Raw genomic sequence first — 22,569 nt, forward strand, 5'->3', positions numbered from 1 at the left:
TTTAGGGGCGCGCCTAAGACTCCTGCTGCGCTCACATGAACCAAAACAGAAAAGAACTGGCAGAGACAGAAAAATCTCTTACGTGGACATTTTCATTATTTTAATCTCTTTCAGATGGCACACTTGATAGAACTAATGAAAGACTAGCATTAGAGCACAGTGACAGACCTGGAAATTACAAATGATCTTCTCCTGTCCCGTCTCTGTACTGTGTGGTTGGACCTTAGGTCTGAGTTTGACACCATTGATTATTGTATTGTGTTGCAGAGAAAATAACTTTTTGTTTTCTTATGCTTTCTTATGCTTACGAATATATGTCCGGTTACATGTGCTCTCTATTACAAGAATGCAGTACATACAATAACAAGAGATATACAACAGAAATTAAGAAAATAGTATCTGGTATAGGGAAGCTGGTTGATACACTGACACAAACTCAGGTAGGCATTTTTCATGGTTGGCAGATGTACCCCTTCCTACTAACTGAAATGCAGGCCTCCTCCTTGTCCTCTGGGACACGTGCTTGTCTACTGTCCCTTGTGAGCGCATATGTAGCAATCCTCCATGCTTTGTGGGTTAGGCGTCTGCCCTCACCCCACTTGATGGAACCCTCTGCCTCTATTGTAGCCTTGTTCTCTGACTCCATATTGTTGAGTATGTTGTAATCTGGCCTGTTGTTTCTTTTTATTGTTGGATGGGCTTTCTGAATTTTTAGAAGTCATGTCAGCTTCTTTCGGTCTTCTTAGCTGCTTACTGTATTCGCCTGGTGTCTAGATGAGTAAGGTACTCTTTCCATGTGGCATCATCCGCGTTGCTCTGTCCAACCTCTCCTTCTAGTGCGGTCTGCATTGGATTTGGAAAGCCTTTTTGCACTGTGTAGTGCCAGACTACAGTGGTGGCTTCATTGCTGTCATGTCTTCCTCTGCTCTTTTCAGCTACTGATTCATTTCTTCCTCTGTTTTTCTTCTTATCCCGATGAGGGCGGTAATGCTTTAGTAGGCCAGATCCTTCGTAGGTCTTGCCAGAACGGGTGTCCCCATGGTACATTTTCTGTTAGTTTCAGATAGCAAATGAACGCACATCAGACAGCTTGTGTGTTAAAGATCTGGGCGTGCACTCCTGCATGTATAAAATGTTTTTGGGTCTTGCACGTCGTTGAAGAAGCTTTCAGCACAGACACTGACTGAGTGGCTGGGGTGCAAACTGTCCCCTTGCAAGTAAAAAAAACAAGAAAAAGAGATCTTTAAATCTTTTATATTATTGATCTGTAAACAAAACAGTTTTCTGTGGCAGGTCTTTGTTCTCCATTGTTTCCTATATATCCGTCACCTCCCTCCTGTTAAGTCTCAGAAGGGCTGTGGAGGGGTCTCAGATGTTGGCAGTTTCTGTACAGTACACCTTCCTCTGTCTAGACTAGGTATGACCTTGGTGTGTCACCTTGCTTAAATACCAAAGCAGACTTTGTTCAGCTGCTCTCATCCTCCAGCTTCACAGCCACACCAGTTCCAGGCTAAAGGTCTGGTCGAGTTCTGACATTTTCCTTGTTGTTGCAGGCTTGTTGGAACTGAAGTGAGGATTTGCCTGCCAAGCACGAGTTGAGCTGGGCTCACGCCTGTCGGTTGAACCAGGGTCGGTCTGTAGACAAAGAGGGCTAAGAAAAGGTTGGATTGTTTTAGAATACGTTTGGCAGTCTGCAGAGCTCTCTCTGCCTCCCTGTTTTCTTGAGGGTGGTGAGCGTTATGTCTGAAATCGTACTCCTTAGAGACCTTCATCAAAGCTCTGCCTGCAAATTGGGCATCATTGTCTGTGACGAGTTCAATTGGGCAACCTATCTAGCAAAGATGTTCTTCAGCTTAGCTATCATGGTTTCACCTGACATGTTATTGAGGTAGGTTATTTCTTTAGATTGTGAAAGATTCTCTTGGTGGTTCTGTTCAAATTGTTCATTATTGTTCAGAGGTTCTTTTTTCTGGGTTGTATTGGAGTCCTTACACGTGCTGACAGCATCCTGGCTTGCCTATGTTATGTTAAAAAAAGGAACAACCTCCGGACGAACAAGGATATCTTGCATCGAAAAGTTTTCAATCGAAAGAATTTAATAAAGAATAAGCATTGCGCTAAAAAGTTAACACCGAGGATCCGCAGGCTCCTCAGATCCACAGACCACAGCGAGTCCTCTGACTTCATCGTAGTTCACTGTGCTCCGGTTCCACCTGCAAATTACACACGTACATACAGTATATAGACAGTCAAAAAGGTGTGCTAACTATCCTATTGGTCTAACTAAGTTCTAAGATGAAAAATGTACTTTCTTGTTACTTGTTCTTCTGAGTTTGTATCTCTATGTGGAAATGCACTTATTGTACTTTGGATAAAAGCGTCAGCTAAATGACATGTGATGTAATGTAAAAGTTCTACTGTGGTGATTGGGTTAGAGTTGGTGCGGTAGGCAGTGTCCACCCCTCTCGGCACATGACGTCTTCAGGTGCGTTCAAGGTGGCTAGATATTTGGTGTTTTCCATAGATAAGTGGTGCAAGGAGGTGTTACACTGAATGCTGCGTTCAATGAAACAAGGATTTTGAACGTCTCTCAGTCAATATCAGTTGTAGTGCTTTCAGGTATTACATGCATGCATTTCCGTTGGTTACATTAGATTCAATACAATCATAGCTGTGTAAGAGCTTGTATTATTCTATTGATTCTATTGATTATTTAGTTACACCAGTTTTCAGTTGTGTTGCATATTTCTCAGCAGGTTAAATTTATTTTCTGAAATGACAAGTAAAATATTTTCTCTGTATCGACTGTAAGGTGAGTTTAAGATCTTGCACCAGCAGTTTTATCGTCCAAGCCTTGTTTGAGTCGTCCACGTCTGTAATATCTCCCAGGAATCTCCCGTCTCCTTCCTCGTAGGGCGCAGGGACCTCATTAGTTATGCAGGAGCAGCGTAGTGCTGCAAATTGTCTTATAGCTTCTTACACTTGTGGCATTCTGCATCAATCAACACGTTGGATGTTTCTCTGTTTTCATTTTATTGCGCACGCTGCGAAGCTACTTTACTCACTTGAGAAATTATTAATAGCTTATTAGTCACATATCTATTGCTGACACCATTACTTCCTTTGTTAAAATAGTTAGTTTACTACATCCACTACAGCTGTTATTAATAGTAGTCATTTTAAATCAGCATGTGGCTGACAAGGTCATTGACATCAGCGGGGCCTCTGCAGCTGTACTCTCAGACACACCCATAAGTAGACCTCATAGAGAGAGGGATTTGTAGCAGTTCCTTAAAATAACTTCCCTACATAGGGTTGTCTTTTTCACCTTAGTGAAGCCAAATCCTCCAATTTTCCAATATTCAATATTCAAGTCTTAAACAGCTGGGTTTTTTCTTTTTTCTTTTCATACATGATATGAGAAACATGCTTTTTGCATCATATTGTATCTGATGATGCCCCCTACTGGTCACCTTCCATTCAGATGTGAACTCATGAACTGTAGAAGGAAGTGGCAAAACGCACTGGCGCAATATGTAGGCGTAAAGGTGGGATGCAGTAACAGGGCTCAATGTCAATTACATGGAGTTGCACATGAGGCACTGCATGTTTCTGCAAGCTTGAAACCAGGCTGACGTGAAGCTGTTTATGAAACATGTTTGTGGTTCAAATACATCAACATTTAATGTATCGGAGGCCATTTTAGCATCTTTTCTGGCAACTTGCGAGTTAGATTGGCCTGCAGGCTTGTAAATGGTGACTTCTTGTTTAGACTCCAGGTGTCAAAACATTCTTTTAGAAAACTAAGTTCAAATTACGGGACACCTAGTTAACGAACAAAGAGAAAAGGGGAAAAAAGACTACTAGAGGTTAACAAACATTAAGCTTTATTTTCAATATGTTGAAGTCAAGCAAGTGACAGATCCAAACTGACTTTAATGTACCTCAACCAAGTGTCTATGCAGTTGTAGAGTTGTTCATGGGCACAGATTAGAACTTGTCAGATGTTGAGGTCTTTGCGTCTGTATTTTACTTGTCTTTAGGGAACCCTTTTGGTAAAAGAATCGTCTGGGTCTTGTTGATGGAAGGTGCCGGATTCTTTTGGAGTATCTGATTGTCCTGTACTAAAGGGGTGTTGGTAGGAGTCTGGTTGGGCTTCCTGTATTTCGACGGTGGTTTGGGTGGAGTCTTTTGGGATTTCTTTTTTGGAAGACGGAATAGTCTCGAGACTCCAACCACCCTCAGCTTTATGGGGGCTTCCGATATCCCTGCCATGTTTCGTGCCTGGCAGCGGTATTCTCCGGCATCCTCGTATGATAACCCGTTCAGGATGATTATGGACCAGCGAACGCCCACCTGAGGCGATTGCTGCATAACTGAAACATAAAGTACAAGCTTAAGCATAAGTACAGCTTAGAGAGTGACACAGGCCCTGTTCCCTAGTTAACATCCTGGTAGAATGCTAAGAATCAAGTATCACTTTGACTGTCTCCCACAGGCAAATTGTGTTTATTTGGGTCCAGATTGACATCTAATATGAATGCAGCAGTTGAGAGGTTTAATATTACTGTTTTTTCATATATTTTCTAACCACTTGAAACAATTGGCTGTGATGGACAGAAGATCATATACATGTAATCATGGATTTAAAAAGATTAAGGTAGCACCACTTACAACTCTCCAAATTCCTTGGTAGCTGGTCGGAGTTTTTGAGGATGTCTTGTTTGCAGCAATCTGCAGAGAGAAGAAAAACATGTCATGATGCTCGGGTCTGAGTTACAGCCCTTAATCAGCTGAGAGTGACCTGGGACTGCTCACCGTTGTAGGCCGAGGTTTTGACCCAGGTCAGCGTCGGCGTAGGGTAGCCGGTGGCGTCGCAGCGGAGGATTACGTTGCTGCCCAGTGGAGAGACGACCCTGGTGGCCGCCGGCTGGACTGAAGGCCTCACACAGCGGGACAACTCTGTCTGAGTGAGCAGCACACCTGACTGACCTGGAGACCAGCGGCATAGCAGCAGCTGGTCCATGAGGATGATAGGACTCCCGAGAGACATGGACAATGACATCACCATGGAGATCTGGCAGTCACACAACCAGGGGTTGTCATGGAGACCTGGATATTCATGACAAATTCACTCATTTGGAGGTTTCTAGCGACTAGCCTTGTTTCAAAAGCAGGTTGAAGAGCAGGTAATTGTGATGTATGTATACTTTCCCTTGTCACACACTTTTTAGCCAGTTTCACTGAGGTTTATTCGAAAGGTCCGTACTTTAATGTCAAAATTTGCGTAACATGCAGATTTCTTTCCCTTAACTTAGCTGCTTAATAAGCAGCGCTGTGTGAGGACTTGGGAATGAAATATGTTAAACACCTTTTGATGGTACCTAGACAAAGCTTCTCAAAGAGGTATTATAATGGGGGGAAGAACCTAGTGTTTATCTGCACAGCACCTCATATGCTTTACTTGTCCGAAACCTGAACTTTCCTCTCCTACAAAGTCAGAAATGCTTCAGCACGGTCATATCTTAAGGAGCCCATGGTACCCTTTTACCCCCCTCCCATCTCAGAATGCAGGTAAACTATCCTACGCTAACCCTAGCTAACATGGATAGGAAAACCGATTACCTCTACCTGCCACTCTTAAACATACATTTACTATGAGACATTCTACATGTCTCATACTGTCTGACTGTCTTGAAGTCGAATAAATTAACAGTAGCTTCTTTAGTCAGCGTTATAATAATATAATGTGTTTCTACTACCGAAAACATAATGTACCCAAAATTCTTCTTTGCACTGATCCTCCCTGTTGTCCTGTGAGAGGAAACCAAAGGTCAAGCAGCTCCACGGGTAGTATAGTGAGCCTGAAGAGAGGAGGGGAGGAGAGAGAAGTAGAGCATAATTCCACTTAATGCTCTGTATCATAAGCTCCATGGCTTCATGCTGTCTGGACACACCTGTTGCTGGACAGGTCCAGGTAGGTAATGTTAGGTAGAAAGAGAGCAGCGTGGGCAGGAAGGCTGGACAGACGGTTGTTATGGAGACCTAGCGTCTGGAGGCGGGGCATATCCCTGAGCCCCTCCCAGGGGAAGGACGTCAGGAGGTTTCCGTCAAGGCGCAGCTCACGCAGGGCCTTCAGGTTGACAAAGCTGCTGGGGTGGATGGCTGTGATGGAGTTGTAAGTTAGCCACAGGAAACGCAGATCCGACAGGTTGTAGAAGGCTGCCCGGGGCACCCTGGAGATCAGGGTCTTCTCCAGACGTAGTTTCACCGTATCAGCTGGGACGTTTGTAGGAATGGCTGAGATTCTTGGATCACTGCACTGCACCGACCTGGGAGGTTAAACACAAACCTGTAAGTCCTCAGACAGATGAACACAAAGACGTCTGTTTTATGAGCCAGGCATCCAAAAAAACTTTGTTTAATGCAAAAACCTGTTTTTCTACAATTGCTCTCAGTCATATTTCTCCTTGTAAATTGACCCTGGATTGTTTGGTAAAGTTATCAAAAAGGGAAGTTGTCAACACAGTAATCTATTTTTAATTGGGGAATAAACATCTCATACTGACAGAAGGACACAAAGGCTTATTAACCTGTACATAATTTGGTGCAATAGGATACTGCCACCCTGTCCCTGCCAATGTTATTTGCTATCATCAAAATAATGTAAACTAATGTTTACATTTTCTTTTGTATTATGGGATGCTATTTAGTGACTAAATCTTTACATACAACTAAATGTTGTAAATCCCAATTTCACTGTGTTGGCTCCTTAGAACTTCAATTATGAAGGCAAATTGATATCAAAAATCCGAGAGCGCAAATCAGGTCCATGCACGCATGCATGGAATGGTTGGTCTTGAGCGAGCAAAAGTCTGTCCTGTGCGACAAGCTATTTTTTAGTTGCAAAACTTGAATCTTCACACTTGCTGTTTTTCTTTTGGACAATAACGGGGGGGGGGGGGGGGGGGGGTCACCACAGTATCTTTACATCAAATTGTTTACAAAGCCGTCTTTGGATTGGCCAGAGTTTTATCTCGTTGTTTCGATTTTCGAACCCCTTCATTTTTTTGTGCGAAAATGGGCTTCCATAGTCCTGGGAATGCATAACTAGCAACAGAGAGAAAATCCAGCCCAACCCACGACAAGGTTTGTAACCAATTAGATGTAGATAACCTGGGGCGTGGCTTGGTCCGCCGCCTCACTGTCAAATGGAAAAACTGCACAATAACTGGACACCAATTTTTGCTCATAAATGTTTAATTTTAATTGGTGAATAAACCAAGTTGGAGTTGATTTGCGTGTCTCGGATATTTACATTGATTTGACTTCATATTCAAAATTGTTAAAATGTTAAGTGAAAAAAAATATCTTGCACAGACATAAAAACAGATGAGAATGAAAAAAGCATCACTCGACCTGAGCGCAGCTGCTCCACTGTTCCCAAATGTGCAGGCACACTGAGCTGGACAGGATTGGACCACCAACAGATGGGACTGCAAGATGTAAATCAGGCCCAGCAGATACATCCTTCATCAGTCAAACCATACAGCCAGACAGGCACTTTGTAGCTCCATATTCCCAGTCTTCTACAATCGGAGGTTCGTGTCCACCGTGCAGTGTGAAACAGAATCCCAGATTAGCTGGGATTACACTATTTACAAGTGGAGTGTAATCCCACGGCCCTCCGTCAGAAGAACAAATCACAACATCAATCCTGTGCCTTTTGGGGGGCTTTAATTGTATTATGAGCTAAATATACTTGGTACATATTACACAGTGGAAAAATACAATTTGAGTGCAACAGTATTTCACATAATCTTTTTTATTGCTTCAACAATCGGTAAAGACAACATTTAACTGTTTTTTTAAAATAATCTTATTTTGGCTGGCTGGCTAAACAGTGACATCATCATACATGGGTTGTGAGCAGTGGCGGCTGGTCCAGAAAGGGCATTGGGGTGTAGCCCCACCATGAGCAACAAAAATAAATAAGGCTTGTTTTTGTTTATTATATTAAAAATGTATTTTACAAATAATCAATGTTTGTGTTTTTGAAATGTGGATTATACACCCGGTGATATTTGTAAATTAAGATATCTGCGCAAAATATATGCTTTTCCTGCATGTCCTCTCCCTTGTCTCAGCTGGGCGTGTCCCAAAGCGGGGTCTAGAAGCAGTTAGCCAATCACTGATAAAGTTACTACAGGTAAAACAGCTGGATATGACGCCCCTGGCATGTTTAGCTAGCCAGTTAGCTACGTGCTAACGCCATAAATTCGCGCATGACGTCGCCGTGTTAAAGTTAACATCGCTATCATGTGAGGATATTGTAACTTAAGGGGTGCTGACCATCGGTTCCATGTAACATTTCCCATAAATCCCCTTCCTAATATCTAATCTCTGCCACCAATACCATCACTTCTTTTAGTATTTCATGTTAACACTGCATTGACATGCTCTGTATGACATTTCGAATAGACCACGTGTTAGTTGAAGAACAACCCACTCAGCACTTTTTGACACCATGCTACATCTCGCGACTATAAATGCTACATCAAAAAGACGAGTAAAGTAGATCACAGAGAGCTGTCACGCTGTTTTCATAAAAATCAATTTCGAGGAGACGAGGCCCGACGGACTGGCAGAGAAAGACGGGTCTCATCGCGCGCAGCGCGTTCTCGACACAACCGCGGGAGTTGCTGTTTGAGCTCCAACGGATGTGTCGGGGACGCGCGGTGCGCGGCTCCGGGCAGACTGGGAGCGCGTGCTGTCATTCACTCGACTCGCATGCTTTGATTGTCGGGAAGTTGGCGTCCGTGGACTAAAGCTGTGAGATGTCCACTGTGACGCAGCCCGCTAGCGACCGGCGGGCTGCTCGTCGACGGGAAGCCGAAGAGCCGCCGACGGACTCCCAGAGAAGATGGCTTCCTCCCCAGCCCGAGCCCGGACGGACGGCGTCACACCCGGTAAAGAGAACTGCTCACACGGGCGTGTCACGCGACCTCCTCGCTAATCGGGCCGGGCCGGGCCGACGTTAGCGGGGCAGGACTCACCGGAAATCGGACTCCCGCCGGAGTCACTTAAAATGTACCAACTTAACGTTACTCACCTTCAGTTATCAGAGCTTTCAGTTCAGTGTCCCACGACTCCTACTGCGCACGAGGGGGGTTTCAAACCCGCCGGGACACAAGTTAACTCAGGCCCGTGAGAGGCTCCATGATGGAACTAATCATTAAACCGGTATACACACATATTTGTGTCCTTACGCCACTTTCTACTAAGTCAGTGAACTCTTATGTGTCTCTTATGGGGTTATTTTCTTATCACGTGGTATGGAAGGGCAAAGTTATATCTTATAGCCCTATATTATACCAACGTATCAGTTGAGCCAAATCTGCACAGTTCCTTTATTTTCTGCCTCACTGCCCACAATCTAAACTCAGTGGGAGCCTACAACTCATCATTTATTCCTTTAACATTGTGTCGTGAAGCTTTAGTTGTAGTTTTTGCACTTCTTTGTTTAATTGAAGAAAATTGCAGCGAGCCCAGTCTTTGATTTGTCCAATTCCTTTGTCCAACCCAATTTTTGTCCCTCGGTCCTGGGGATTATCAACCACAATATTAAAATCACCAACAATTACGACACAGTCCAAATCACTACAGATTGTAGTCAGCAGTCCTGTAAAATCCCAGTATTTATGTGGTCTATAAATGTTTAGGAGTAAGGCTCAAATGTAATTCAGAGGCACATATTCAAAAGAAGTAAGATGGCCAAAGTATTAGAGATGCATTAGAGAAAATGATGAAATAAGATGGCAATACAGTGATTAGATAAAGTGTGATGAAAATAAAAAAATAAAAGGGTTTACAAGCTGTTTATTGCAACATCCATACAAAGGGATTAGTAATTCATAGAGGCCTTACACCGTTTGTATGATCAATTATTAACACTGGTCAGTAAACGCTCCAAACCTAATAAGTGGCCCACTTAAGTCTGACATGTAGTGACATCACTTGTGGTCAGTGCACAAGGAATCGGCCACACTCCTTTTTTTTTATTACTGATAAAGGCCATAGTAACTTTGAACAATTCCAATGTGCAAAACGCCTACGTTTCCTGAGCAAAATGCATACTGGCTGACACTAGGGCTGCACGGTATGGCCAGAAATTCATATCACGGTATTAAGAAACATTCTGACGGTATCCTGGTATATCACGGTATTTGCTTTTTCAAGTAAACTCATTAATTACTACCCAAACAATCCCCCTGTTACTACTGGTTGAACACGCTGCAGTGTGTAAGCAGTGATGGAAAGAGCTCCGATATATCTAACCCATTAACAGTGTGAGATGACCACACCTCGGCCAACAGACGCCAGCCACAGGTACAGGCTTAACGAGCGCTCCTTGTGTGCCACGTGTCCCATCAAAAGGCCTCCAAGCCTTTACTTGCTCCCCTTACTCCATGGGGGAAAACATTTCACACACCTAAATAGTGACCAAATGTGCCCTTGACTGACCTCCTTGCCCCCACAGGTCCATGGCAGTCGGATCCGCGACCCCGCCACCATGTGGCCCCACCTGGACGACCCCACCACCAGGGAGCCTCGGTTCGACGACTGCGAGCGCATGGGCACCTTGTTCGGGACCCTCAACAAGTGCCTGCGGCAGATGGGTTTTGGCCAGATGTACTTTGGGGAGAAGATTGTGGAACCGGTGGTGATTGTGTTCTTCTGGATGCTGCTCTGGTTCCTGGGAATCCAGGCCCTGGGGCTGGTGGGCACCGTGTGCATCATCATCATCTACATCCAGAAGTGAAGAGGGCGGAGGGGCGGAGCCTGCTGTTTTTCTTTGCTTGACACTTGACATATGCAGGATCTATATACGCAGTGGGTCTATGCTTTAGGGGGAGGGGGGTGGTGATGCTTGATTCAGGAGGTTGAAAGTGCTACTTTGGAGTGATAGCATTGATCAGCTGATTTAAAGGAACACACTGCTTGTGTCTCTCAGGAACCATCTCTAGCTTCAAAGCTTCTCATCCTCTCCAACATGCAGTTTGTTAATGTTGTGTTCATCCAATAAGCAATTATAACGTGCCGTAAAATCTCTGTAATTGATACTTGGGAGGGACAACATACTTATGGCTGGTGAATGCGCTAATGCAGTGTCTCCCCTCCCCTATAGAGGCGGCTCACACTGACACTGAGCGCACATACAGGTGAGCACACTCCCACCGGCCAACAAAGACCTTGCAGTGAGAAACGACGCTGTCCCTCCAGTTCTGTGTGGACATTGTGAGACAGCTGTGGAGCGCGATGGCCAGGAAAAAACTTTCTCTTCACTTCTAGACAAGGGACACTTGTCCTTTCAATGCAGATTTGTCACATCAGAACACAGCTGAGTTCACAGATCGAGTCCTGACTTGACATTTCAATACCTGAGTGATGAAGCGGTCACTGGAGTGGCTTTCAACATATCCTTTCCTAACAAGTCTTCAGCATGAAGTGATTTAGTTATTTAAAGGTTTTTATTTTGAAGTGGCGCAAAACCTGTAACTGTTGGGTTTTCATCAGCAGTAACTTAACACAGCCTTCCACGTTGGTTGAGTACCTTTGACCCCAAATGCCTCTTGTTCCTGAGTCATATCACAACCATCCTCTTCCATCAGGTCGCGGCCTCCTCAAGCTCAGGGGTTAGTCTCTGAAAAATCAATGTGTTCTTAGCCTCAAATGTACAAACCCCAAACTGAAGGATCTCCCCCCCAGACTCTGCCACTGAATGACACTTTATGATGGATCGCCATTAATGAATATCAAATAAAAACGATGTCATCATTTAGTTTCACTCAATTCACAACAGTTCAAACAGCATTTGAATGCAGGGCGGTTCTTTTTATGAGACGTTGTCATGGTCTGTGTCTCCTACATATATATGTACACTCTCTGGTGATGCGAGGCGTCCAGGCCATCTTATATGTGCTTCATCTACGCACGCACACAGTTCATTTACTGTAATAATTCCATTTTTAACAGAAGGAAAAATCAAACATTCCTGTCACTTTATTTTTTTCCAATATTGGTTCAGGAAAATGTCAAACTAATGAGAGAGGAGCCCATAAACGATGTGAGGGAATGGGTGATGTCTCGCTGCTCTTTGTTTGACATTTATGCGACTCGAGGAGGAATACAAACAGCTGAAGGTGGAGCTCATGCTATGTTTAGCTCACTGCTAAGAACTTCTAATCAATTCAACATTCAAACATCAGCAATTACTTACATGACAAATGTGTCTACATAAGACAACAGCACAATATCAGTTACACACCATTAAGTTGAGTAAAATTCAAAGAAGTATTATTTACTATTTACAGGTTTACCGTCAGCCGAGTTTGTGCCTCCCATGTATTCAGACATCTATACACACACTGACTGAACCAGTCAAAAGGTTTGGAAACACCTTCTCAATGGTATGTAGCTTTGAGGTCTTCAATATAGAAAATAGGTTGAGAAAGTGTTCAAACTTTTGAATGGTACTGTACATATTTATCTAGTGGGGAAAGATCTCTGAAATCCCTGGACAATAAATATATTTAGATTTTTCTCCCCTAACTGAAAAAAATAAGACAATAATTGATAAGACAGACGTGTGACTGGCTCACTAATGCAGCAGCACCCTGCACACAGCTCTCAGGCTGCTGACTCAACGAGTCTAAAACTTGATTTGTCTTGAGCCGAAGCTAGAAGGCCCACCCCCAACACATTAACCCCCCGGCCGGGCCGTGGCGTGAATGAAGATGGATATTACCAACAGTATTGTGAGCAGCTGTCTTGTTCCAACAAGAGAGAAGCGCGTTTGTTCACATCAGAGATGGCTGATGGAACAACATCCGCTCCGACGGTGCATGCGCCCGTGCTGTCACTGTACGGACGGCGCCCTGCTGGGAGCCCAGTCAGTGTCCGCTGCCGCCCTCCGACAGGATGCGGTTGGGCTCCGTGAACTTGGCGGTGGCGATGTAGAAGAGGGCGGGGCCCGGCACCAGGGCCAGCAGCGGCAGGTCCTGCTCCAGCTTGTCCAGTCGGGAGATGGAGACGATGCCGTACGCGTGGAGCAGCCAGTGGCTGAACAGGACCACCAGGCGCTTCTTCTTGGCAGTCAGGTTCTTAAACGACTGGAGGGGGGGGCGGGGTGGGGGGAAGTCAGGTCAGAGCTAATCATTCCTTCAATAAACATAGCAGTGGATTGTTTATTGCACTGTACTTTCAAATTCACTTCCACAGTTCTGTGTCAACCATTCGCTTGTATGTATCTGGTTAGAAGAAAAACATGGATCTCTTCTTTTTGAAGACATCCTGCACTGAGGGACGTTTTCAATGAATCGTCCAATCAAAAACGCTTTGGGCAACAAACTAGCCGGACGCCTCATATGGAACAAAACATGTTTGCACATCGTAGTCGCTAAAACCATCCATATGGAGAGGCTGATTCCACATCTTTCTCTATCAAGAAGTACAATTTAGGAATGGGGAACATTCAAAGTCATGCCAAAGCCAGAGAGGATGTGTGTTTTTGTCCCCACATTACTTTTTGTATTTTGTATAAGGGGAATCCACTCTACACTTGATGAACATCATTAAGACCACCTCAGCGGCTTTTGAGGTCCAAACGACTTGTCATCCAAGTATAGGTGATGTTGAGTGCTGTTACCTGTATCTCAGAGGCAGACATGTACACAGCCAGTGTGACCAGAGACAGGACCAGTATGATGTAGGGGAATGCGTAGTCTGAAACAGACAAGCACAGCGGCAAAGGGGTCAACGTGAGCCATTCAGCACACGGGGCGTGGCAGGTCACATGGGCACCACTCACAGAGCAGCCCTCCTCCCACGGCCTGCAGCACGGTGAGGATGGGGAAGAAGTACAGAGCAGCGTAGATGCTCTTGAAGCGGTCCGACTTGCCCAGGCCACACGCTATCTTCTTCACTAGCAGAGGACGCAGCATCATCATCAGCACCAGGCAGAAGGCGTAGTAGATAAGCACGATGGTGTAGCTGAGGAGGAGGAACGCACGCTCAGTCAAAAGACAGCAGGAAATGTATACATCTGCAAATACCTCCCGCCATCAGGGTAGGAATGTGTGTTAATGATGGCGTGTAGCGTTGAAGACCTCTGAGTGGTTGGAGGACTAGAAAAGCGATGCACGAGTAGCCCCCCCCCCCCTGCCATCAGTGCTTACAGCGGGTAGACGGCCTCCTGGGTGCAGTGCAGTGTGTTGATGTAGTCCGGACTCGGGTTGTACAGCATGGTGTACCAGTCTGACAGCATCTGGACCCGACACGACTGGACACTGAGCTTTCCCACCGGCTCCGTGACCAGCAGGGTGACTACGGCCGACACGCCGCACTCCAGCATGGCCGTGATGTGCTGCAACAGGGCACTGGAACTGCAGCACGCAACACACAGAGCAACAGGAGGTCATCCACCTGATGTGATATTTCATGTGAAAACAAAAAGGTGAAAACGCTGCCTTTCCTGCGAGGCTACAGACGACTCTAATCCACCCAGATTACTGGATTTAGTTTGAGGGCAATGGTGGCGCATGGAGTAGCGTGGTGCGCTGGGACCCGCAAGGTTGGCAGTTTGAATCCCGGCTGCCCCATGTGCCATGTCGAAGTGTCCCTGAGCAAGACACCTAACCCCCAATTACTCCCCAAGCAAAATGTAACGCATGGTTTATAATGCAAGTCGCTTTGGATAAAAACGTCAGTTAAATGACATGTAATGAGTAGTCTGAAGTGCAAACAGTGTTGGATTTTCATGGTGGCAGGCTCTAGTTTTGCCTACCTGAGAAAATAAACAAGCAACACATTTCTATTTGCGTAAAATATACTCTAATAATATAAGAAGTTTGAGTTGGAGGAATATTAGCAGATGGGTTGGAAATAAAGAATGATCAACCATAGAACATAGCACAGGGCAGAGCTGCTGCTTCTCTGCAGCTGAATTGTGTCAGGAAAGTGAGAGACACCAAGTGGATTTCTTTCCTGTGTCAAGTTTATAACCACTGCTTTAGTTTTTACTGCTTAAACCCCACAATGTTTCCTGCAGTGACACAAAATATGCTGAATTAAAGCAGCCAAAACACCTTGGACATCTAAAACAAGAAGCCAGCACTGGGGTAAGAAAGAGCACGTGGAAAGCCGAGAGCGAGAGCCCCTGTTCTGGCCTCACTCACCTCTTCTTCCCGGAGTACCACTCGATGAAGAACCAGTGCAGCACGAGGGGCAGCATGGCCATGAAGCCCAGATAGAGCCAGTCGTACAGCTCGGGGGACCCAGTGCAGCGTTCACACACATTCTGGAGGTTGGCCCGCTCTCCGCGAGGACAAACCTGGCAGGACAGACAGAAGCTGGGATTAAAAACGACCCATCTCCCGTCTGTGTTTTTCCACTTATTCCTTATGTTCTCTCCTAAAGAGAGAGAGACACACATATTATTTTACATGCTATGCAATGCACTCATTTCTGGTGATGGACATTATATAATTTTTAATGCTGGATAAAGTTGCAGAGCACGCAAAAGCACATAAATCTACAATGCATTTATCAATTAATTTACTGTACTGGTGTATTGCACAATGACGTCTTCATCTAATGCAGCGCTGCAAAACAAAAGTATCACAGATGTGAGGGTAACATCCAGCAGATTGTACCAGATGGCACTGCATGGAATGGTGTTTCTTATGATACATGAGGGGAGCCAGATACCAAACCACCTCGCAGGCAAGTGTACCATATAAAGGAAATGGACTGCAATACAAGATGTAATAAGGTGCAGCAAAACACAATGGACCAACATGAATCAAATGCTTGTGTTTCCAAGTATCACAAGCATATTAATAAGTTCTTGATCTATGTATCGGAATCAAACATCATTCATTGATTTGTTCAAAGCTTCAAACACCAAAGCATCACTCTGCCTAAACTGTACATTTGTAAATTGATCATGCCATTCATTCGTCATGTCTTGTGTTATGTTATTTGTCTTGTTGTCCATCGTCTTAGTCTCCGTTGCTGTTGACAGCCTCAGTGCGTCACGGAGCTTTCTTGCCCCCAACCCACGCAGTACTCACACCACAGTCTCCCTCCACGGATCCGTTGACCAACATCCGGCCACAGTACGTGCCAGGACATGTTGAACTTATGGACACGGCTGCAAGGACACACAAACACTGTATTCAGCAGTCTGTACTAGTACACAGACTGTTTGGGGCACCGTAGAAGACATTTGTTATTAAACTGAAGGACATTGTGAGCTTTCATGTTCCCTACACACGGTCTGCGATACACCGCCGGGGAAATGACGTTAACTAGTGCCTCGCTCACAAGTATCTCACGACATCCTCCCACCAGCCCGTTTCTAGATAGTGTGTATTATGTTTGTGAGCAGCCCATCACGGACACATTTAGCTCCATGCATCTCTGCTGCTGTGGGGCATGTTTTTAGCCGTTAGCTGGCTCCCACGCAGGTAAAAACACGCTAATATGTGCGACGTTTCACTCAAACGAACGCTGTCTTTGCATGAAACATGTGAGGGGAAATTAACTCACCCATTATGCGCCCAATAATGAATCAAACAAAGCCTCCGTGTTAGCGTAATTTCATCTGGTGACTAGATCAATTATAAACCAACCGGAAGTGGATGAAAATGAGCAAAACCGGACGTTGCGTTTTCAAACAACTTTATTGAAAATGACAACTGTGACATAACATCGATAACAGGAAAACGTACAGTCAGTGACGCAACCGGATTATTTATCAGTTTTCATAAATAAAAGCTTGAAAACATAATCTGGTGAATAAAAAAAAAGTATTTGTTGCTCTTTTTGAGCAGTATTAAAATTCTACACTTGAATAGTGAGCACGTAATATTAATGTGAAATACACAATCTATTTTCTGCAGAACGCTGAAGTTAAATGTTGGGGTTTAAAGTAAATATACAATTTTACTCTTTTCCTGCCTTTTTTTTAATAGAAAAATGCTGATAACTTGTGAGACCAAGTCCCCAGAAAGTACGCCAGGCCTTGAAGCGAATTTGACAAAGTGAACTTTACCGTAAAAAAAACACGGACAGAACTTATGATCAAGACAATATGATGCAACAATTATAATAAGTGGAATTACAATTTACACGTCCTTCACGTCCCAAAAGGAAGTGACTCTGTCATTCTAAGTTTTCTCACTCTCAACTCTCAAACCGTGTGTCACTAGAATGGTAAAAGGTCGATGGACTTGCTCACGTGTACTTGTACCGACTCTTTCCAATCTCCTGACCACTAAAAGTTCTGTCCACTACATGCTGTCAATCATCTGTTCACCCATTCCTACACTGATGGCAGAGGTCAACATGCAAAGGGCCACCTGCACATTTCAAATGCAACTCACAATTTGCACGTCATTATGCTATGTTGAATGCTGCCATTCACTACATAAGCTGATAACAATGTAATGCCTGTTACTGAAGAACATATAGGGGGAATTCTTATGACTTCACTAATTGGGCAATGTGGTTAATTTAGGTTTATTTGACTCAAATGGGACATCATACTGTGTTTAATTCAGAATGCTCATGGTTAGAACACAACAGCTGCTGTGTTGGGCAGCTTCTGTTGTTTACTGGCACCATAAATGTCAGATTGCAGATTCTGTGGCTACGCTCCGTTATCAGCAGTATTTTTTTATCAACACCTTGTAGTGCCATTTTACTAGGGACAGGGTTGAAGAAATCTATCACCAGTTACCATGGCAACTGCATCAGACGTCACATGAAGAAACAAGCGCGTCCATGAGGAGGGGGGCGTGGTTTCAGAGGGAGAGCGAGAGCAAGGCATTGTAGGTAGAGAAGGCACGAGAGAGAGAGAGAGAGAGAGAGAGAGAGGGAGAGAGAGTTGTGCGAGTTGGTGAGCTCGTGCATAATCGCGTCTCCACTTGGCTTCTGTGACGCGGGCCTCGGTCTGTTATGATGGAGATATAGAGAAGAATAGTTTCCCCTACAGACATAAACAAGGTCCGAGCTGCAGTCTCTTTCGTCTTCGCACTAATGGACTGACTCGGTTCTCTTCGAGGGGCCACACCGCGAGGAGCCCGAAGACCAGCGGGGACCCTCCGTCCGTCCCGGGGGGTCGCAGCCAGAGGAGCCGAGGCGGGACCCGGAGAGCCGGGGGACGGATGGAGAGGCGCGGGGTGGACGCACCGGCACTAAGGTAACGGCACGAGGACGGCGGGGAGCACGTCGCGAGCGAATAACGGCTTTTATGCAAATGTCACCAAGTTACCGTGTCTCTAACGGAATGTCAACAAATAGCAAACTTCCGGGTTAGTCCTTGAGCTGCTCCTATGAAGAAACAGTCAGGGTTTTGGGGGGTGGGGGGCTTTGTTTGGGCAACGTTATGCTAACCCATCAACATCTGTGGGTTTGTGTTCATTCTTCAGACTGTAATGACGTTGAATGGTAAAAATCACGTAAAGCAAATGTCTTTGGCCCAAATATCATTAGAATTGGTAAGCATATATATAATGAGGTTTTGTTGAACTTGTAAATGTAACTCACAAATAAATGTCTAACAAGATCATTACAATGATACACAAACCAGAGAGAAAAGAAGCATAATCCCCAATTCATTGAAATGGCTTAATCTGTACACTTATTTTGAGGTTCCCTTGTGGGTCAGATGCGTCATCAGTCCATGTCTACGGGACACGGGCCCTTGGGAGCTTTATGGCCGACACGATGCCGAGCTGTTATAATTACTTTACATATAATTAAGCCTAACATTGTTGTAAAACATTGGTATCCATCATATGTGTTTTAAAAGTGAGCAGTGATAGTGAATCCTGGCTGTTCACTATCTTTGAAGTTAAAGAACTTTTTACTGCCAGTGTTTACTTAAATAAAGCTTAGATATTACACTGTAAGAAGTTCATTCAAAAAAGCTTGATATCAGTGTTAGCCCATGCAGCCCAATTTGAAGCCCTATTTGCTTTTCTCTTCAATCTGGGGGAAATGAAAATGACAAATGGAGGAAGAAGCGTTGCATGATGAATCCTTCGTGGAATGACTGTAATCTGAATGGATGACTCCCATGCTGCGTTCCCGCTTCATCGATGGATTCGCCCATTGGACCCCCCCTGTGGGGCAGCAGCGGCAACACCTACACGACTGACCCCTCCGGTCCAAGCTTCACCAACCAGCTGGGCACCCCCTCACCTGCTGTGCCAAGGTAGCTCCCCCCGTCCACCCACTATCCTTCCTACTTTGAAATTCATATTGCACTTTGCACGTTTGAGTGTGAGTGAGTCACTCGAGGTAACCAAGTTATACACATATTTCACATAATATTTAATCATGTATATATAATACAGAATACATTTAATTGTCGAAATAGAGAAACTAGCTCATTTCAGCAGAGATATAAATAGCAGGGGGATTGATTTCATATTTCTAATAAAAGAAATAGTATATACTATATACAGAGTGGTTATAAATTCCACTGGTGGTACAAATTCCTAAAAAACCAACAATAAACATCAATAATCTGTGGCATAATCCCCAATTCATTGCATTATTAACAGTGGTTAATCATGCTGTTGTCAATGTTTTATTTTGTAGGAGCCGGCCCTTTACCTAGCACACTGTTTCTATTCCTGCACATTTCCTTTCAGACCGGGCACCATGGTGTACCTCCACTAACTGGTTTGCAATAATACATGTCTAATGGATTTTTAAAGATTTCCCAGCACCCCAATGGAAACTCTCCCCTCAGATCCACGGAAACGTTTTTCAGTGCACTGTTGAAGGAGCTCGTCTGTGACCCCTGCAGCCATGCAGCTGCTCCTCACTTTGTGCCTTGCGTCATGTTTTTCTCCCTGTATATGAGTAAGAATATCTTCATGTATTTAGCTCCATGAATGGGATCGCACCACTCATAAGTGTCCCACTTAGCCCAGGCAGCCCATCAAATAGAGAAAACGTTTTGCCACCATGTTGTGGTGATTTAAAGCATTATTGTTGTATGGATTTAGCCAAGTTGCTCTACTGTTGTTTTTGACGCCATTCACAATTTAAAAACTAGACTCATACTAGTATCAAAAAATATGATGAAGCGCTTTAAGAACCTAGCGTTGTTATTATTTACTATAGTTTCTACCTCTTTTCACTTTTTAGGGTGGTTTCCATAGTGACCAGCCTAGTGAGCGCCACCACCCAGGCCACAGTGGGCAACACAGGAAACCTGTCGACTTTCGGAGCTCAAAGGGGGAGCGAGCTCGACCTGTTCCACCAGGCGTCCACCCCGTCGGTGCTGAGCGCCGCCGAGAGTAACTCCGTCCTGCAGGGCGTCGCCGTGGCCACCCAAGCCCTGGTGCTCCTCTTCATCTTCCTCCTCTCCAGCCTCGGCAACTCCGCTGTCGTCGTCGTCATCATCAAGCACCGCCAGCTGCGTACGGTGACCAACGCCTTCATCATGTCGCTGTCGCTGTCTGACTTCCTCACGGCCGTGCTGTGTCTGCCCTTCTCCTTCGTCATGCTCTTCAGCAAGGATGGCACCTGGATGTTCGGAGACCGGTTCTGCGTGGCCAACGGCTTTTTTAACAGCTGCTTTGGAATCATCTCCACCTTGACTATGACTTTGATCTCTTTTGACAGGTACTACGCCATAGTGAGGCAGCCGCAGGCCAAGATAGGGCCCCAGAGAGCAACTCAGTTGTTGATTGCCGTGTGGGTGACTGCAGTCCTCTTCTCTCTGCCTTGGTATCTGTTGGTCCGAACACCCGCGGAAATCCATAAGCGAGGCTTCTACCACTGTATGTACGCGTTCCACTCTGGGACCTCGCGCATGGGGACGGCCTACAGCGTCTGCCTTATCGTGGTGTGTTTTTTACTGCCCTTCTCCCTCATGTGCTTCTGTCACTACAACATCTGCAAGACGGTTCGTCTCTCTGAAATACGAGTTAGGCCAGTGACCACATACGCGTATTTGCTGCGATTCTACAGTGAAATGCGAACTGCCACCACAGTTCTGATTATGATCGTCTTCATCATTTTTTGCTGGGGTCCATATTGTCTGATGGGGCTTGTTACAGCCATGGGGGAATACACGTTCAACCCTGCGATGGACACCGTGGCCATCTGGCTAGCCTGGGCCAACGGAGCCATCAACCCTCTGATCTACGCTCTGAGGAACCCCAATATCTCCATGTTGCTGGGACGGAGCAGAGAGGAGGGCTATCGGACCAGAAACATTGCCGCTTACCTCTCCGGCCAGAGCCAGAACCAGGAAATTCGGCTGAACCGAGCAGAGAGGATAAGGGACCGCTACGTGAGTCGCGTGGGCGTCAACAATAACAACCGGCTGTCCAGTTCCAGTCCCAGGAAAGGACCAGGGGGAGGAGAGGTGGCCATGTGGGCCTGTAAGAACCCTGCTGTGTTCTTCTGCCGGGACGCTCAAGCCGACACGGCTACACTAGCCAACTCCGCCAGTGCCCCAAAGATGAAGACAGCTGACACCAGCCTGTGACACACTGGGAGAATGATTTACCCTCTTACCCTTGGTTTTAATCTCATCTGTATTTGTTTAGGCACTGGAGACTGCTATCACCTGTTTGTAAAAGAAATGGGAAAACTTCTAGTATGTGGGAAGACAATAGCTGGATGACACAAGGGGTATCATCACGTTCTTACCTTACATTGTTACCATACTTCATTACCTACGTTGTTACCTATGTTGTCTCGTCAAGTTATGTTGTTACCCTACATTGTTTTGAACATTGTTGCGTACATCCTTACTGTACACTGTTGCGTACATTGTCACATTACGTTGTTTACTTAAGTTGTCATGTTATTAATTGACAACGGTCCCGATCCTTTTTCTAACCCTTCAGTAACTTGTTTTGCAGCCTAACTCTGAACAAACATTGCATGACGTTGACATGTTGCATTGTGCCTTTCTGCAGACGTGAACTTTTGCTGAAACCTGTGCTGCCACTATTTTTTCGGGGCGGCTTGGTAGGATTTTGCCCTGTGGCCACGTCCACTGATTGCGCCAACTCTATTTAGATTTGGTCCAGAAAATGTTTTTTTTTCATGTTAGTGTGACCAGACCAATAGGGAGGTGCTTGAATTGAACCAAAACTTACCCTTGGAGGTTTTAGACCAACAACTGTGCCTATGATGAGTCATATGGTTCATTTTGAAAGTCACCAGTCATCAGACTATATATTATCTCGTGTGAGCTTTTTGCATTCCCATTTTGTCTATCTGTTAGCCTGTTGTTGAATTATTCTTATACTTGTTAGGCATGACTTGTTTTATGATGATTATGTGTAAAAGTGTCTTTTAGATGAGGTCTTTGAAGGGACTTCAAACTGTTGAAACTGTCCGATCAGCAGGTTTATTATGAGTTTATTCTTATGGCCTTGTCATATAGGATCATGTCAAACGTTGACTCACATTCACATCTCATTTGCTTATATTAAAAACATCCTGCTGGTTACTCTCTTTTGTGTGCTA

General features: G+C 44.9%; 4 protein-coding genes across 4 annotated transcripts; 2 read left to right on the plus strand and 2 right to left on the minus strand.

The window, feature by feature from the left end:
* Positions 1–3,958: 3,958 nt before the first annotated feature.
* lrit3b (leucine-rich repeat, immunoglobulin-like and transmembrane domains 3b) lies at positions 3,959–7,576 on the minus strand. The gene is made up of 6 exons (XM_037486804.2): positions 7,420–7,576; positions 5,958–6,332; positions 5,779–5,864; positions 4,819–5,112; positions 4,675–4,734; positions 3,959–4,376 (listed from the first exon to the last, which is right to left on the minus strand). Exons 1-6 carry the CDS (start codon positions 7,527–7,529, stop codon positions 4,030–4,032), a joined length of 1,272 nt encoding a protein of 423 aa, XP_037342701.2. The 5' UTR covers positions 7,530–7,576; the 3' UTR covers positions 3,959–4,029.
* Positions 7,577–8,503: 927 nt separating this feature from the next.
* Positions 8,504–12,066, plus strand: fam241a (family with sequence similarity 241 member A). Its single transcript, XM_037486808.2, has 2 exons — positions 8,504–8,969; positions 10,541–12,066. The coding sequence occupies exons 1-2, from the start codon at positions 8,838–8,840 to the stop codon at positions 10,820–10,822; spliced, it is 414 nt and encodes a 137-aa protein (XP_037342705.1). The 5' UTR covers positions 8,504–8,837; the 3' UTR covers positions 10,823–12,066.
* A 191-nt stretch (positions 12,067–12,257) lies between these two features.
* Positions 12,258–16,725, minus strand: jkamp (jnk1/mapk8 associated membrane protein). Its single transcript, XM_037486807.2, has 7 exons — positions 16,612–16,725; positions 16,134–16,213; positions 15,237–15,391; positions 14,238–14,444; positions 13,871–14,052; positions 13,709–13,785; positions 12,258–13,172 (listed from the first exon to the last, which is right to left on the minus strand). Exons 1-7 carry the CDS (start codon positions 16,613–16,615, stop codon positions 12,954–12,956), a joined length of 924 nt encoding a protein of 307 aa, XP_037342704.1. The 5' UTR covers positions 16,616–16,725; the 3' UTR covers positions 12,258–12,953.
* Positions 16,726–17,895: 1,170 nt separating this feature from the next.
* LOC119228122 (G-protein coupled receptor 135) lies at positions 17,896–22,552 on the plus strand. The gene is made up of 3 exons (XM_037487478.2): positions 17,896–18,265; positions 19,085–19,282; positions 20,227–22,552. The coding sequence occupies exons 2-3, from the start codon at positions 19,167–19,169 to the stop codon at positions 21,575–21,577; spliced, it is 1,467 nt and encodes a 488-aa protein (XP_037343375.2). The 5' UTR covers positions 17,896–18,265; positions 19,085–19,166; the 3' UTR covers positions 21,578–22,552.
* The last annotated feature ends 17 nt before the right edge of the window (positions 22,553–22,569 follow it).

This window comes from Pungitius pungitius, chromosome 14 (genome assembly GCF_949316345.1).
Source record: "Pungitius pungitius chromosome 14, fPunPun2.1, whole genome shotgun sequence".
Lineage (NCBI taxonomy): Eukaryota > Metazoa > Chordata > Actinopteri > Perciformes > Gasterosteidae > Pungitius > Pungitius pungitius.

What these genes read in the sequence shown, in the direction of transcription:
- lrit3b (XM_037486804.2), bottom strand. Translation starts at nt 7,529, where the DNA reads ATGTATCTGCTGGGCCTGATTTACATCTTGCAGTCCCATCTGTTGGTG. An exon ending in CTGGACCTGTCCAGCAACAG is followed by an intron (nt 5,865 to 5,957) that starts GTGTGTCCAGAC and finishes TCCTCTCTTCAG; the next exon opens with GCTCACTATACTACCCGTGG. An exon ending in AGTGCAAAGAAGAATTTTGG is followed by an intron (nt 5,113 to 5,778) that starts GTACATTATGTT and finishes ATGAATATCCAG; the next exon opens with GTCTCCATGACAACCCCTGG.
- fam241a (XM_037486808.2), top strand. Translation starts at nt 8,838, where the DNA reads ATGTCCACTGTGACGCAGCCCGCTAGCGACCGGCGGGCTGCTCGTCGA. An exon ending in GACGGACGGCGTCACACCCG is followed by an intron (nt 8,970 to 10,540) that starts GTAAAGAGAACT and finishes TTGCCCCCACAG; the next exon opens with GTCCATGGCAGTCGGATCCG.
- jkamp (XM_037486807.2), bottom strand. An exon ending in CGTGGGAGGAGGGCTGCTCT is followed by an intron (nt 13,786 to 13,870) that starts GTGAGTGGTGCC and finishes TGTCTGTTTCAG; the next exon opens with ACTACGCATTCCCCTACATC. An exon ending in TGTCTGCCTCTGAGATACAG is followed by an intron (nt 13,173 to 13,708) that starts GTAACAGCACTC and finishes CCCCCCCTCCAG; the next exon opens with TCGTTTAAGAACCTGACTGC.
- LOC119228122 (XM_037487478.2), top strand. Translation starts at nt 19,167, where the DNA reads ATGGATTCGCCCATTGGACCCCCCCTGTGGGGCAGCAGCGGCAACACC. An exon ending in CCCTCACCTGCTGTGCCAAG is followed by an intron (nt 19,283 to 20,226) that starts GTAGCTCCCCCC and finishes TTCACTTTTTAG; the next exon opens with GGTGGTTTCCATAGTGACCA.